Genomic DNA, 15710 nt, shown 5'->3' on the forward strand with positions numbered 1-15710 from the left:
CCTTGCCAACGATGTTCTTGGAAACACTGGTGGACTTTGCAGTAATAAGAAACTCAGCTAAAGATCGCCTGTACAACAGAAGAAGTAAAGATGATTTTAAAAATTCGTATCGAGACTCCCAGAACGCTGCTCAGCTGGCTGCCGTTATGAGGGACATACGTACATTTCAGGATTTCTTTGATTACCTTAGAAAATGTCATAGAGTTTGGATTGGCCTTAATGACACAGAGAGAGAATATTCTGGACTCTCAAAGCTTTCTCTGTTACGGAGCAATACGTTTAATACAAAACTAAAATACGGAGATAGGATTTTTATGCCACAGGAATTTCAGCCTCTTTCCAAAAAAGGGAGAAAAATTCAGAGAAAGGATATGTTCATCCCACACATTTTAAAATCTCCACCAAGAGATCTTCTGTAAACAGCTAGGTTTCACTTTTTCCCCCATGACCACTACTGTGATCGTTTCAAATGAGTTTTCTTCCCTTCGAAATGCCTTAATTAACACACTCAAAAAGCACGCGGCCATCTATGTACTTTGTTTTCCTGACAGTGATTTTACATCCAGTGGACATTTCTAAGTCCTCATGAGATGTCACCTTCCCAGTCCAGTAGCCTCGAGCCCAAGTCCTGACAGGGAAGCTGCTGGGGGTAGCGGGCTGTGCTGGGGGTCTGGTCCCCACCCCAGGCTCGCGGTTTGGGGTGCATCACCTGCTTGTTCCAGCTGTGAAGCTGCACCGTGACCGGTAATTAAACAAGCCAGAGGGGAGCAGGCAGATGTGCTGGGGACGCGACGGTACAGGAGAGACACCGCAAGTTGCCTTTTAAAGTTTTATTCACCCAAAGCAAGACAGAGCTGAGAGTACGGAGGCACACACGCTGTCCCACCAGCATTTCAGAGCCCCTAGGCCTGAGGGTACTAGAGGGCACGGCCCCAGCGCAACGTCAGCTCACCTCCAACCCACCCCGTCTAGCGCCTGCAGACACAGCGGTGCAGCCTCCCGGAAGACATCCACGTGTCCGCTTAGAAGGACAGAAACCCCTAATCACCAAACATGAAGACTAAAACCGTAACGCACGATCGACTACCAAGCCACGCTGGACGCCGCGGGCCCTTGTCACCTACTGGGAACACGCACCCACGCCGTCTGGCTCCCGGGCCGCCCCTCACTTGGTGGGCGAGGACGCGGATGCGGGGATGAGCTTGGGCTTGGCCTGCTGGGGCAGCGCCACGTCGGGGATCTGCTCCCCGTGCTTGTACACACTGACCGTCACGTCGATCTTCTCGCCCCCGTACTTGTTCTTGACGTGGATGCTGTACTTGCCCGAGTCCTCGGAGGTCACGCCCTTGATGGTCATGCTGACATACTTGGCCTGCTCCACCTTGACCAAGAAGTGGTCGCTCGGCTCGATGTCCCTGTCGTTCTTGAACCACACCACGTCCGGGTCCGGGTTCCCGAACACTGTGCAGGTCAGGTTCAAGGTCTTGCGGGGACGGTGGGCAGAGAGGGGAGAGTTAGAGAGAGAAAAGCCTGGTGGCCTCCGAGCGGCCTGGGCCCTCCACCCACTCGGCTATTGATCTGCCCTTCGGGACATTTATTTAGTCAACACGCTCTTTACGTATGTAGGCACCACACTAGACACCAGGGATCCAGAAAGAGCAGGAAGTTCACAGCTTCCTGGGGCAGCTGGAGAGAAAACTCAAAATATTTTTAGCCTGGTTCTAAATTCCCTTTATAGTCAGAGTCATGGGTTCCCTTTACCAGTTCCTCTGGCAAATCCAGAGACTGCGTTGTCTTATGATAAACTGCATTGTGGGCACTTAGCAAAGCTTTCGGTCCAGGATAAAGTAAAACAAGTGCTAACCCTCCATCCACGACCTCCAGGTACAGCTCGCCAGGCTTTCTCCTCAGCTGCTAAAGAAAAGGGCTCTACATTTTCGTGTTCTGGCCTCATAAAAATTCTCTCAAGTAGCTATGTCCCAGGTGTCACTGAGATGGAATCACTCAAGCACTCAGAGAAGTACCAGTTAGATATCAGTAATTCCAGTGACAGGTGACCGATTAGAACTCTAATAAATGGTTTCCCTTATACACCCCAAAATGACCTTGACAACTGGAGCGGAGATGGCTCTTTTTATTTCACACTTGACAAGGAGGCTCCCACCTTCCCACGAGGCGGGTGGGTCGCGTAGGCGAGGGTGTGGGTGGGGCCCGCCTGCCCCTTCATTCACGCCCTCGACCGGCCCCAGGACCCGTGGCATCAGAGCCAGGTGGACACCGGGGCTGGAAACACCGGGTGTCACAAACACACCACGTAACGTGTCTCCCCGTGGTGGGAAAGGCGCTCTCTGTGCATTCGGAGGGTTGGACTGTTCCCTCCTTTGAGGACACGAGTTTCCCAGAGGCAGCCTGGGCCCAGCAGGACCGAGGACGCACCCCCCCCCCACCGCCTGCTGGCACTGGGCCTGCCGTGGGGACCCCCCGCTTCGGCCTCCCTCCCTGGGCGCCCCGTTGCCTGCCCTCACCTTTCCCTCCATTATGGTCACCACGTCGGGCAAGCCGCCGAGCACCTTGCCGCGATCTGCAAGAGCAAAGAGACTCGGCTGGGAAAGCCGTCCGCGGGGACGCTGCCGGGGCTCGGGCCCTGGGCTGAGCGTCGAGGGGCACGACAGGAGCGCTGGCCCGGGAGAGGACACAGGGCAAGGCACACCGTAGGGGGGCCCGTGCCGAGGTGCGGGGTGGGAGCGGGGGCTAAGTGACGCCGGGCACGGGGTCGCGAAACTGTCGAGAGGCCACGCGGCCGTGAGCCGGAGTGAGGAGCAAAGTCTCACCAGGGGCTCAACACAGGGCAGACCCCATCCTTCTGTAATTTGGTCAGGAACTGGGGGCCTGGCCTCTGGAGAGGGGATTTTGCAGGGGGATGTACTGCAGGTATATTTTCATTTTCTGTCCACTGCGATGCTCTGACATCGTCAGTCCCGCCTGGCTGGGCAGAGACAGCCCCCCGCCAGCCAAGGCCCCAGCCAGGAGCCCGCCTGGGACCTACGCCAACAGCCCGGCCAGGCCCGGCCTCCTCCGCCTGCCCCGCCCCCGGGGAGGTGACCCTCCTCTGCCCGAAACGCCCGGGCTGGGTGCCCAGAGGCTCGGGGCAGCCCTGTCGCCCAAAGCCCAGCAAAATCACGAAAAGCGGCCAATCGTACGGGCTCCCCCCGCCCCGCCTGCCTTTCCCCTGGAAACCCCAGTAAAGGCCATGCCCTGTCTTCCCTCCGTCCTGTCCCCTGACCCCCTGGCCATCCCCCCACGGGCCCGGAGTGGCCCTGCCTCTGGGACCCGAAATCCCAACAAACCGTCCTTCCTGGGCCTGTCCTGAGCCTCCTCCGGTGGCCGCTCCTGACTGAGCAGCTCGTGAAAGGACACAGAACAGGTGGTGGAAGGTGAAGGCAGAAAGGAGGCCGGGGTGGGGGGGGTGGGGGGAAGGCAGGCTGTGGGAAAGCAGGGGATGAGCCGGTGAAAGCAGCAGGGGCTGTGGACAGTCTTGAGGGTTTCCAAGCAGGCGACAGCATTTGCTGTCTGTTATTTAATGCACAAAATGAACAGTCTTAAGTACAGACCCTCTGCCCCACCCCAAATATTTTGTGCTCGTTATAATCTAACATGTACTTACTTTTCTCTGCAAAAGCAGCTGCCCTGAAAATTAAAGGGGGGCGGAGAGCAGAGAATAAAAGAGTCATGAGCAAATGCTATCAACCAAAAGCATCACACATTTCAGAGGTTTGCTAGAGATGATAAAAGCAAACTGAAGAAGGAAACGTGTTTGCTTCTCCTAGAAGAACGCATTTGGGTCACAGGGTCTGAGGACCCGTATGCATGTACTTTTCCTGCCGTTTCCCACTGCTCTGTCTTCCAGCGGATAAAACTCACAGAAAAGTTTCTTTTTCCACCAGATTACACTGGAGATTTTTGAAAATGTTGGTATTTGATTTACCTAAATCGTCCACTCATCCATTCAACAAACATTTACTGAATAACCTAGTGTGGGACAAAGACTGTTCTCGGTGTCGGATGCTCTGAAATTTAGACACATGTTTAGAAATCCCCAGTTATTCTTTAAAAAGTTGCCCTAAACACTGGGATATTGTTCAGCTAAAAAGAAATGAGAATTTTCTGTACCTTCCTCTCAATTTTGCTGTGAACCTAAAAGTGCCCTAGAAATATAAAGTCTTTAAAAAGAACCTAAATATACAACATTAAAAAATTGCTCTGTGTGACGTTGCTATAATTATAGCTATTTCAGAAATTCAGCATTTCAATTCATTTAAATTAACCCAGGGTTATTATAACTCTAAAGTTAATTGATAGATGCATTTATAGTTTAGAAGAATGCCTTCTTCTAGATACTGAACGGTTTAAATGGTTATTTTTAATCCCAGTTCCTAAGAGCATCACATTTCTTGGGTCAGCTACGCATCCATAGATGTTCCCACACTCAGCCAAAATGACAGCACGTCAACTGGACCCCGGACGGAAACATAATAGCCAAGCATGCAAATCTTACTTGAGCTGCTGGAATTCGGCAAATGCTTCATCAAAAGCTGCAAGGAAATATTTTGTACATTAGTAACTGTTTGAACTTGTTCGGCTTTTATTCATTCCCTTAGCTGCTCTGCTCGGGAGAGTTTGCTTAATGAAAACTGATTGGTTTGCTTAATGAAATAGCCAAATGAATAAAGTAATCTTCTCTGAATGAAAATGGTAAAATCAGATCGTTTCCCTCTCAGCACCCTTGATCACTAAGGTAATCCTTAAGTTCAAAATTATTAGGTGCTAAAGAATAATGATCTTACCTTGACCAGACAGGTCAAGTGACCGTTGATGGTTATTTTTGCCGTCAAAAATCTCGAAGGTGTATCTCCCTTTATCCTTCTCGGTGGGCTCGTGGATCTTCAGCCAGGCCATCTCCTCACTCCCACCGGCCCTCATGTGCTCACTCGATGCAATCTTAGCATCCCTTTGAAAAAGTCACAGGGACATACTCAATTTACAATCTCATATTACGTGTAAGATACCTGTGGGGCAATATTACACATCTTTCAGGGGGAGCCTCCTCTAACTTGCTGGAGCTGATGTCATCATAGATTTTTCTGGATATGATACATTTACTAACTACATCAGCAGCTCAGCTCTGAAAGCCTTCTGAAATTAAATCTGATACTTAGTTTTTAAAGACATCTTGCGGTTTAACATATGCTTCTTGGTAATAGGTAATAGACTATCAAATACTCTAGACAGTATGGCATTTTTCTGCTCAAAAAGTTAAAAATAGAGTCACTGTGGGACCCAATGGATGCACACCCAAAAGAACTGACGGCAGGGGCTCGAACAAATATTCGTACACTCATGTTCACAACGGCATCACTCACAGTAGCCAAAAGGTAGAAACAACCCAAGTGTCCATCGACAGATGACGAATAAACCAACTGTGGTCCATCCATATAACAGGATATCATTCAGCCTTAAAAAGGGAGGAAATTCTGACACCTGCTACGACATGGGTGGGCCTGGAGGACATTATGCTGAGTTAAACAATCCAGTCACAAAAGGAGAATTACCGCGGCATCGGCTCAGCCAGGGCGAGGGGTAAATGCTGCACTGGAGGAGGAGGAGGAGCCCATCAAATGCCAAACCACACGCAACCCGCTGGGTGCCCTTCTCAGAGCCCTAACCCCACCTGGGCTCTAGCGCAGGAGCTCACGGCTCCCTGAGCCAGCACGTGCGCAGCCTGGCGCGTGACACTGAGCTCAGCTCCAGAAAGGAGCCACCCACCTTCCATCCTAAGCCCTGACCTGAGTTCTGACTCCGCCTCTGTCACAGCCCCGGCGCCTTGCTGGACTGGGCACAAATGCTGTTCCCAGACACCATGTGAAGCCACCCGCCAGCAAAGGGCCAGCAGCAGACACAAACCCCCACCTGGCTCCTCCACCCAGCTCAGAGCTCCCGGCCTGGCTCCACCCCTGGGGTGAATTCCAGAACCCTCCCTGATCAGCAGTCCCACCCTCACCCTACATCCGCTATGGATGGCTTCTGCTGAATCAGCCAACTTATAAGAAGGCAAACAAGTCCTGGTAGCAAAGGACAGCTGCTGGCTGCATTGAATGTGTTATCACTGTTACCCCCTAGACAGTGACTTTGGTTCGAAGGACTATTTGTTTGTTATTGTTTTGGGACTTAAATGGGCCAAGTCGGATAAAACCTCTTCCTTGGTTTTATTATTTGATCACAAAACATGACCAAATCCCTTCACTCCCAACTAAATTTAAAATATCTTACGTTAAGGTAAGAAAGAGGAGGATGGAAGAAAGCCTAGGTGTGTCTGCTCATTTGTGCGAAAGAAACCCAGGAGATGGGTCCCTGCAGGGGGTGGGGAGGGGCTGGAGGAGAGGGTGGGGAGGGGTGGTGGGCGCACCTGCGCGGCAGCCCCGCCTCTCCCCTCCCCCGGGGAGCTCCAGGCCTCACTGAGATTTCAGGGGCCTCTGCATGCGAAATTTCCCAGGTTGAATTAAAATCCAAAGTGTTTTCTTCTATAAAGAGGCCACGCGGCGTCTTCAGCGGCTGTGATGCGTCTAAGTCTTCAGTGGTCCATACTTAGCAATTTGAGGTCTAGCCCTTTCTCGATGACAGAGTAATTTCACCTTTGAGCAAAAGAACAAAATCCTTCTTCAAAGGGACATGTGTGCTGAGTTCCCCTTTGTATGCTTCTAACTCCTTTGAAATAGGTTTCAGCCCCTCTTCTAAGATGCCCTCGATGTCTTACTCAGCATTTCGTCAAAGAACATTTCTCGCCACCCACTGGCACAGAATGTCCAGGTCCACAGCTCGAGTCTCCTTTGGGCGTCCCTGACTCTGTTAGGTGGGCTATTTAGCATCCAGCAGCACATTGTATTTCTTTCTTTTTTAAAAAATAAATTTATTTATTTTTGGCTGCGTTGGGTCTTCGTTGCTGCGCGCAGGCTTTCTCTAGTTGCGGCGAGCGGGGGCTACTCTTCGTTGCGGTGCGCGGGCTTCTCCTTGCGGTGGCTTCTCTTGTTGTGGAGCACGGGTTCTAGGCACGAGGGCTTCATGGCACGCGGGCTCTAGAGCGTGGGCTCAGTAGTTTGTGGTGCACGGGCCCAGGCGCTCCGCGGCATGTGGGATCTTCCCGGACCGGGGCTCGAACCCGTGTCCCCCGCATCGGCAGGCGGACTCTCAACCACTGCGCCACCAGGGAAGTCCTGCAGATTGTATTTCAACAAATCTTTTATATTATTCTCTATTTTTCCAAGTATTATCTAACAAGAACTTACTTAATAGTCAAATAGTGAAAAATAACCAAGGTTATATTTCAGTGCTAGAATATAACTATAAAATAAAGTTTAACATAGCATTGAATACTATGTAATAGTCAAGTAGTAAAAAATAACTAAAGGTTATATTTTAGTTACTAAAGAACTGAAGAAATACTTGTGTTGATTCTGCTTGGAGAAGAGAAAGCATGGCAACCACCACTTTCAGGAGTCCGGGGAAATCGAGCTCTGTTGGTCTCTAGGGATGGTTTCTTCTGATACGACTGTTTTGATGAGGCAGACATGTGATCCGAGCCCTCATCTCTCAGCCTGTCTGTCTGCCTGCAATCAGTCCCCTCCTTTCGGCTGGATGGCCCTCAGCACCGTAGTGGCCAGAACCAGACCAACTAGTGTCCGATCCCTGCTCTTTCACTTACTAGTTGTGTGACTTTGAACGAATGATTTACCGTCCTCTTGCAAAACCTCAGTTTTCACATCTGTAAAATGTGTGTATTAATACCAAGCTCCTAGGGCTTTTGTGAGGGTTAAATGAAATCATGTGTGTGAAGTGTATAACACACAGTAACACAACATACGTGTACCCGCGTGCCCGGGCACGTGTTCACGTGGGGTGTGGCATGTATTTAAACTCTGCATGCCCGGCACCCAGCACAGAGCCAGCCATGCCCTGGGAGGCAAAGCTGGAGAAGCAGCAGCCTCCCGCAGAGGACAGACGCGTTTACCAGGGAAGATAAGACACTTATCACAGCTGCACACAACTTACTGAAAGATGATAGGCTGTAAATAACAAAGAAGCCCAGAGAAGGAAGTGATTCATTCTCCTCTTCCAGGAGAAGGTCTGATTCAGCTAGAAACAGACATTTACTCATTGGTTTTAAAAAATAAATCCTTATCAAGAATTACATCACAAAACTACACCAGAGTTTCAGTCTTCAAAGCCCCTGTTATTGGAATCCTCTAGAAAAAGCCACTTCCCCACAAACCCCTTAGTATGGGATCTGCAGTGACTCCACCTGATACAGATTTCCAAACTAACTACCCAAAACAGAGAGGCAGGATTCCAAACACAGACGCACTAAGACGTCAATACACCTTCTTAGTTTATGCTTCTGATCATAACGTCTAAGACAAAAGCACAGCACGTCAAAATGTAAACAGGAAAAAGATATCCCAAGACATTTATCCATTCAGCGCTTCGGTTTACTCACGAATAGATTCACCTAAATAACACTTTTACAAGTAAAGTAGTCATAAGCATGAAGTTTGCCTTTTGGAATGTTAATTAGGGAAAATAACATCTAAAGGCACAAGGTGGACACTCCGAGGTCCCAGTCCGTGGAGGAGCAGACGATTCTGGTATACGGACATCACTGAAAACTTGGCCCGCAAGTGCTGCCCATGTCCTCAGGTTAGAGACAGACTCCACGGTCGGTCCCCGCTTCATCCGCCCCCTTTGACGGGTGCGTTAGAGATAACCGTGGGGGGACGGTCGGAAGGGCAGACCCCAGGGGGCTGGGGGCAGGCACTCGTCCACATGCTGGGACCATAATGAGGGTCTCCAGGGTTTTAGTAGCGAACACGCCCAGCTGGACAGGCGACCAGCAGCAGGCAGGAAATACAGAGAAACCTGCTGCTCGTACAGAGTTTCCTCCCTCGTGCTTTCTTCTTTTACGTACAATTAAGTTTGTTTGGTCCTTTTCTTTTTAATCAATCTAGTGAGAAACCAACAGACTGGAAATCTGGAGCATCTTTTCAAAATATTATTTTTCCATTAGCTCTGCTGGATTCCAGACAAAGTGTGTGTCACCAGTAAAACCACCTTTGTCCAAACCAAGACACTGAAGAACTTTGTCTCCAGTACCTTCAGGCACTTCTTTATCTCTCTCCTTCTCCACCCCCCCAGGTTCTGTGATGGTCCTGCCCCGAGCCCAAGGCTCTCATCACGTCTCAAAACTACAAAGTCTTGAGCGGACTTGGCTATGAACGCGTGTCCCAGCCGTGAGCCCCGGGCACCGCCCCGTGGATGGCGCGGCCACAGTCCACGGCACGTGGACACTTACTTGTGGTACCAGTTCACCTTCATTTCTTCGGTGAAATATTTCATGAAACACTGAAGTCTTATTTCTTCTGGGGTGCAGAGTATCTTCAGTGGAGAAGCAGAGGCTCCTGCAGAAAATAAAACATACTCAGATCTGAGGAAAGCAGTCTGTGCTATGTGAGAATGGACAAGCCCTGTGGCCAGGTTACATCCTGCTGTAAATGCATCCCACGCATATATTCTAACACCCGTCAGCCACAATTTGCCCAGGCCATGATCATTCATTAAATAAGCTTTTGCGGGCTTCCCTGGTGGCTCAGTGGTTGAGAATCCGCCTGCCAATGCAGGAGACACGGGTTCGTGCCCTGGTCCGGGAGGATCCCACATGCCGCGGAGCGACTGAACCTGTGAGCCGTGGCCGCTGGGCCTGCGCGTCCGGAGCCTGTGCTCCGCAGCGGGAGAGGCCACAGCAGTGAGAGGCCCGCATACCGCAAAAAAAAAAAAAAAAAAAAAAAATAAGCTTTTGCCACACCAAAATTATCTGAAAATCTCGTTGACGATAGCATCAAGGAACTCAAATGGCCCCAAGAAAATATTCCCTAAGGGCACTTCTCACATCCCTGGCCACTTCCATCCAGTCATTTCCACAGGAATCAACTTATAAATTAGACCACACACAAGCTTCCCATATAGATGGGATTCCAAACTGACGGGGTCTGCCCTGTCTGCCAGATTGCACCCACCTTCTTGCATCTCCCCCCTCCTTCTTCCTGGCATTTGCTAAAATAACCTTTCCCCTGAAGGGAATGGAGCCTCCAGGCACTCAATCCCTTACAGAACTTTCTGGAAAATCCATGTAAATGATGTAGGGATGGGAATCCCCTTATGGAGCTCCGCAGCTGGAGCCCATCTAGCTGAATGCCTCACCTCCCTGGCCTCTGGCGTCCTCTTTCTCTCTACTCCTGTCCAAAGAGAAAGGCAGAAATGGATTTTTCCAAACCCCTTCCTCCGCTTTGCTTCTCCCTACGTGGGGCAGGGCAAGGGGCTGACCAGATGCAGAGGGTAACAAGCTGCACATCCTTGAGCACAAAAATACGGAAACGTTGCCGTCTTAAAGAGGCCGAATAGCTGAAAGTCGAGGGTCATTTTCCAGACTACACTTGCAGTCGATAAATGATCACGAGCGCACAAGGTTTTTCCAATCAAGCGGGGAGGAGGGAAAGGTACCAGCCATGAGACGGACACAGACAGAAGGAGAGCAGTTCTCAGCTCAAATGCAAGGATGGTGCCTGGCACTTTCCCTAAATACTGAGACTCAAGCCCTGCACACAGAATTCAACTCTACCCCACAGAACCAGACGGGTTTCATTTCAGCTAGAAAATCAACAGATAATTAACTTCGCCCACCACACGGAGGAAAGGATGGCAGGGTGCACGTTCCAAGTGATCAGATTACAGGAGCCTGATTTCCAAGCAGGATGCTGACCAGGGCAACACGACCTAGGAAGTTGTTTCCCTGTTTTCTCATTTTATATCCGCTGCCTCCTTACTGAGCCTTGATTTTGAAGGTTTAAGGGGCATTTATATCTTATTAGACAAAATTTAACCAGATAGGTATTTAATCTACACAGTCCCCATACCAAAAGTAAGTTCTGTCATTGGTGTTTTTGTTTCACAATTGATTCTTAAAGTTATTTGATTAGACATTTCAGAGTTCTGTAAGTATTAAAAATCAAGGTATACAGTTTGAGCTTGGCCCCCTGTAGGTAAAATACACCTTAGACATTTTTGTAAAACTGAAGGATTGCCAACGTTAAAGAGCTGGGTGGGTAACGTCTCAGAAGATACATCTCGTGATGAGGGGGGAGTTCCGAAGTACAGTAGAAGGAGAACTGGACCCCTAATCTAGGGACCCGAGAATACTCTGCTAGTGACCCAGGACAGATCACCCAACTTCTCAGTGACCAGCGTTCTCATCTAGATAATGTGGGTCTCGTCCAAGGTTCTGCAAAAATACAGAGTCCCTTGGCACGCCTTGTCAGATACAGTTAATGGAGATGCCGAAAACCTAACCAAGGAGTTTGCGTCTCCAATTGTGCTTTCTGCATCTCAAAAGTCAACATGGAAATGAAGAGAAATGTCAAAGGCGTGCATGTGCACACATACACACAAAGCATCACCCACACGGAGAACTGTAACTCTGGCATCGATTTTTATAACGGGTTCATCTGCAGCCAGAGAATTATAGAACTTTACATCTGGATGAGAACTTGGATGCCGCCTTGTCCAAATTCCTTATCATAAGGAGGAGGAGGCTGAGGAACCCTAACTCTCTCTATAACAGCAGGTTTGCTTTGCAGCCAAGCACAGCCTTTAACCTTCGGGACACGAAGAACAAAGAGTTCTGTTCTGTGGGTTGCTAGCTGACCCGGCAGGAAAGCCTCCCACACTGTGCCATCCACAAGCCACTGCAGGGTCCTCTCTGTGGGATCAGGGTCGGGAAGGTGGAAGCCCGGGAGGCTGACGTGAGGATCCCATATTTATCCAAAGCCTCTAGTTGGCCCTGAAATTCGAACAAAATTTGGGGAGGGGGTCCCCAAGAAGAGCCACTGATTGCTTTCCAACATGCAAACCCCAGAGGCTGTTTGGTCTTAGAAGCTCCGGGAACACTATCTCCCCACACCCCGCGCCCCCACCCAAAGCTGTGAAGGGAAATTTGGATTAAGAGCCAAGAAAACGAATAGGGAGAGTTTCTGTGCTCCAGGAAACAGGAAATCACTGTTTTGACAGCTCTCTACTTGCAAATTCAGAAGAAGTACTCCATACGTCCACCCAGTATTACCCTGATGCTGCTACATGTAACTATCGAATTTGACCCAAAACGCCTCTCCCGGGTGGAGCTGGACCCTCGTTCAACAGGTAGAGGCCAGCAGGCACCCGACACGCACGGCGAGACCGTGACTCGTGTCACAGCGTCCACGTGGCCGTCAGCAGAGCACGGAGGACGCGTACCCATCTTCACTCCGGCTGTTTCAGGAGTGGCGCGCTCAGAGCTGTCTGCTCTCGGTTAGACCAACTCGGGGCTGCATTAGGTCTAAAAAGCCACTGATTGCAGGTGACAAGAGCCCACTTGGAACCCGAGCAGGAATCATGGCATTTTCAAGGATTGAGAATATTCCTGGGGGGTGGGGGGCCTCTTACGGAGAAGAGGGCCACTTCCCAGCCGCCCCAGGCGTGTGGAGACCGGGCCGTTTTCTGCAACCCGGACCATGGGCCCCCTCCACGCGCGGTAGGCGGGCGGAGGAGGAGTGGGGGTGTGTGTGTACGTGTGAGCGTGTCTGAGCATGCGCCTGGGTGTCTGCACCCCCAAGGGCTCTCAGAAGACACAGAAGAGGCAGAGGCACAGCTTCCCTGAGGTCAGAGGTCAGAGGACGGGGTGACTGAGATCCCTGAGGGATGCAGCAAGGGGACAGGGGAACCACAGATGTCACACGCGGACCGACAGCCCAGGCGGCCACGACACCTGGCTGTGGGGAAAGCCCACTGCAGCCCGAGCGGGACGGCCGGGAAGATGGGGCAGCTCTGGGGTAACGGGCCGCGCACGTGGGCTGCGGAGAAGCCCCTGCTTGCTACTGACACGTGCACCTCGTAGATCAGGTAACACTTGCTCTGCTCCTTTCCGGCCGCAACAGCACTGAACGTGCAGCGTCCGGTAGACCCAGGGCCTGGCTCCGCGGGAGGACAGAGGCTGAAAGTGGTGAGGCTGCGTGTCCCGCCCCTTCTCTCTGTCCAGCACAGTTAACTCTCAGTAAGACACACGTGGTCCTTCCGGGCTCGGGCATCTGGGACCCCAGATCACGAGAATACAACAGGAAACTACCTGCTGTGTTGCTCTGTCCCCTTCACTGGTACCTTCACTTTTCAAGACACCACGATCAATCGCGTCACCAATGTTCCAGGTCGCGTGACGCTTTAATGCAAGGCCATCCCGTGGAGCATAAGCGTGAAGCCGCCTTTCAAGTGGCTTAACGTACCTTCGCAAAGTGGCATGTACGCCACGGAGTGGCATTCGGCCCGTTAATAATCATCAGGAGTAAAACTCATTCAAAACGTGGTCATCTATGTGACAAGCCAAAGCAAAAAGGAACAGTCTACCTTACGGGGATGTTCTGAGAAAGTGATGAAAAAAATAAACGTCGGAAGTTTTCCAGAAGAATGACCAAAAAAACCTTCCGGGGCAGCAGATGAGCTCAGACGTGGGAGAGATGGGAGCTTCTGGTCCTGACTCTGGCTGCCCGAGCTCCATGGTTAAGCCACCTAACTGATCCGGGCCTTCGGTGCCTGATCTGATGATATCAATTAGGTCATCTCTAGAAAGCCCACAGCCGTAAACTTTTATAATCAGCAGAAAGCCCTCTACACAGAGAAGCTATTATTATCAAATTAATAACCAATATCTTTGTTCTCACAGTTTCCATGGAAGGGTAAATGGAGAGGAAGAATTTATTTGCAAAGCTAATAAGTGGTTTAGTATATATGAAACCAGACACAAAACCGGAGGCTTCAAATTTCAGCATTTGTAACGCCGACGCTGAGAGCAATTATGGACAAAGCGTCATCGGAGTTGACCGAAGGCAAATCACAAGAAGTGGCTAATGAGGGGGTCCAAACTGAGTTTGTTTTGTCTCTTTTTTTTTTTTTTTTTTTAAGAAAAACATTCTGCATATAATGCCGAAAACCCCCTTAAAAAGCATCACCGAGGCAGTCAGATAACTGTTCTGCCGTTGAATCTGGGCCTGTTCACAGGGGATGCACTGTGGTCCCATTAGCTGTGGAAAATGCCCTTCTCAGGAAATAGCGATTTTAGCACCAAAATGACTCGAAAGTTAGAAGGCATTTACTTACCACAGACTCTACTCAAGGCCAAAATCATGTCCTCGTACACTGAAAGGGAGAAGGAAACGTACCATTACGATGTCTAATTCTATCAGCAGCATTTTCATGTTTAATTAAATTGATACAGGAAATCAGGATGTTCATTGAAAAATGAACCATTAAAATGGCAATAGTTTTCCATAAAAGGCTCATGTGTGGCGATAAATCCTTCTAATCTATTCACTTTTTAAACAAGGAACAAGAACATTTTGCTCGACATCATTCCGACCATACATTTCATTGAAACTCTTCACTGTTTCAATCATTTTAATACATTTGGCACAGGATAGAACTTGGCTCCTGTTGGTGGACTAAGAGGGCGTTTCATTGAAGCCCAGAGTAATAGCATACCTTGTTCTAAAACACTCAAACAGCTTTGAATGCAACTCAAGTACAAATCTACTTTCTTTTCCTGTGTCCCTGCTAAAGAAACAATATGTACTAAGGATACAGATGCTGTGCCTTCATCACACGGTTCATCCTGCTGGTGAAGTGGATTTCCTTTTAGTAGAAGGAAGAAGGTTTTAGTCTACCTTTGCCAGCTATCTCAAGGACAGACACATCTTGACCTCTCTCGTCTTTCAAGGTTGCCTTATATTCACCGTGGTCCTTCTTCGACAACTGCAAATAAAACACATCCCATGTGTACGTAAAACTGACGCCATGATACAAAATGTAATACAGGCTAATACATTCTCTTTGCAAACCATGGAAATTCAGGAGGCAAACTGGGAGATAATGCAGAATTCACAGGTTGTTTACGAGAACTTTCTTATCTTGCTTCTATCTGTTTTCTTTAACACAATGTACCTTTGGTAGGAGCAGCTCACAGACCCCCTTCTCCAGATCAGGCAACTTTCCCGGTTCATACAGAGCATCATCCTTTAGCCATTTGAAAACGGTTTCCTTCTTGGTGTTTGCAACCTACGAGACAGGAATCTTACGTTGACTATGTGAATCGCTGTGGCTCATGAGAAAAAAGTCTACTCTGATTTGAAATCACAGACCTAAAAAAAAAAATCAATTTTTATTATAGACAGTCTCAGACAGAAGCACATGGGAAAGCTATCGGTTCTAATAATAGCAAATACATTTCTAAGTTTCAGCTTCTAAAATAATTAAGTCCTGACAGTTCCATTCGGAAGAACAAAAGACTCCTCTTCGTGCTAACCCATGAAATTAGACGGTGCAAGGTTTTTTGGTTATTGTGAGATGTCAGTAATAAAGACAAGACGTAAGCAGTGTATTTTAAATTTATAAATAATATAAAATATCATTATCGGTCTATAAAACTGCTGAGTGACTGCTCTTTTGGCAACATGACATTGCGGACACACAGACGCAGGGGAAAGAAACTTTAGCACAAAACGAGCCCACTGGGCGCGAGGACTTCCCTG

The 15710-nt window shown here is 49.3% G+C and overlaps 1 protein-coding gene across 3 annotated transcripts in view; it reads right to left on the bottom strand.

Moving 5' to 3' along the window:
• Positions 1-815: 815 nt before the first annotated feature.
• MYOM2 (myomesin 2) overlaps positions 816-15710 on the bottom strand; it is an 86186-nt gene continuing 71291 nt past the window's right edge. For all 3 annotated transcript variants that reach the window (XM_067022452.1, XM_067022451.1, XM_067022453.1), the window contains 9 exons: positions 15124-15237; positions 14847-14934; positions 14284-14322; positions 9401-9506; positions 4845-5008; positions 4556-4592; positions 3665-3687; positions 2526-2581; positions 816-1483 (listed from right to left, as the gene is read on the bottom strand). In XM_067022452.1, the coding sequence (XP_066878553.1) occupies positions 1166-1483; positions 2526-2581; positions 3665-3687; positions 4556-4592; positions 4845-5008; positions 9401-9506; positions 14284-14322; positions 14847-14934; positions 15124-15237 (945 nt within the window). In that variant the 3' untranslated portion in view covers positions 816-1165. The remainder of the gene's footprint in view (positions 1484-2525; positions 2582-3664; positions 3688-4555; positions 4593-4844; positions 5009-9400; positions 9507-14283; positions 14323-14846; positions 14935-15123; positions 15238-15710) is intronic.

This window comes from Kogia breviceps, chromosome 20 (genome assembly GCF_026419965.1).
Source record: "Kogia breviceps isolate mKogBre1 chromosome 20, mKogBre1 haplotype 1, whole genome shotgun sequence".
Classification (NCBI taxonomy): domain Eukaryota; kingdom Metazoa; phylum Chordata; class Mammalia; order Artiodactyla; family Physeteridae; genus Kogia; species Kogia breviceps.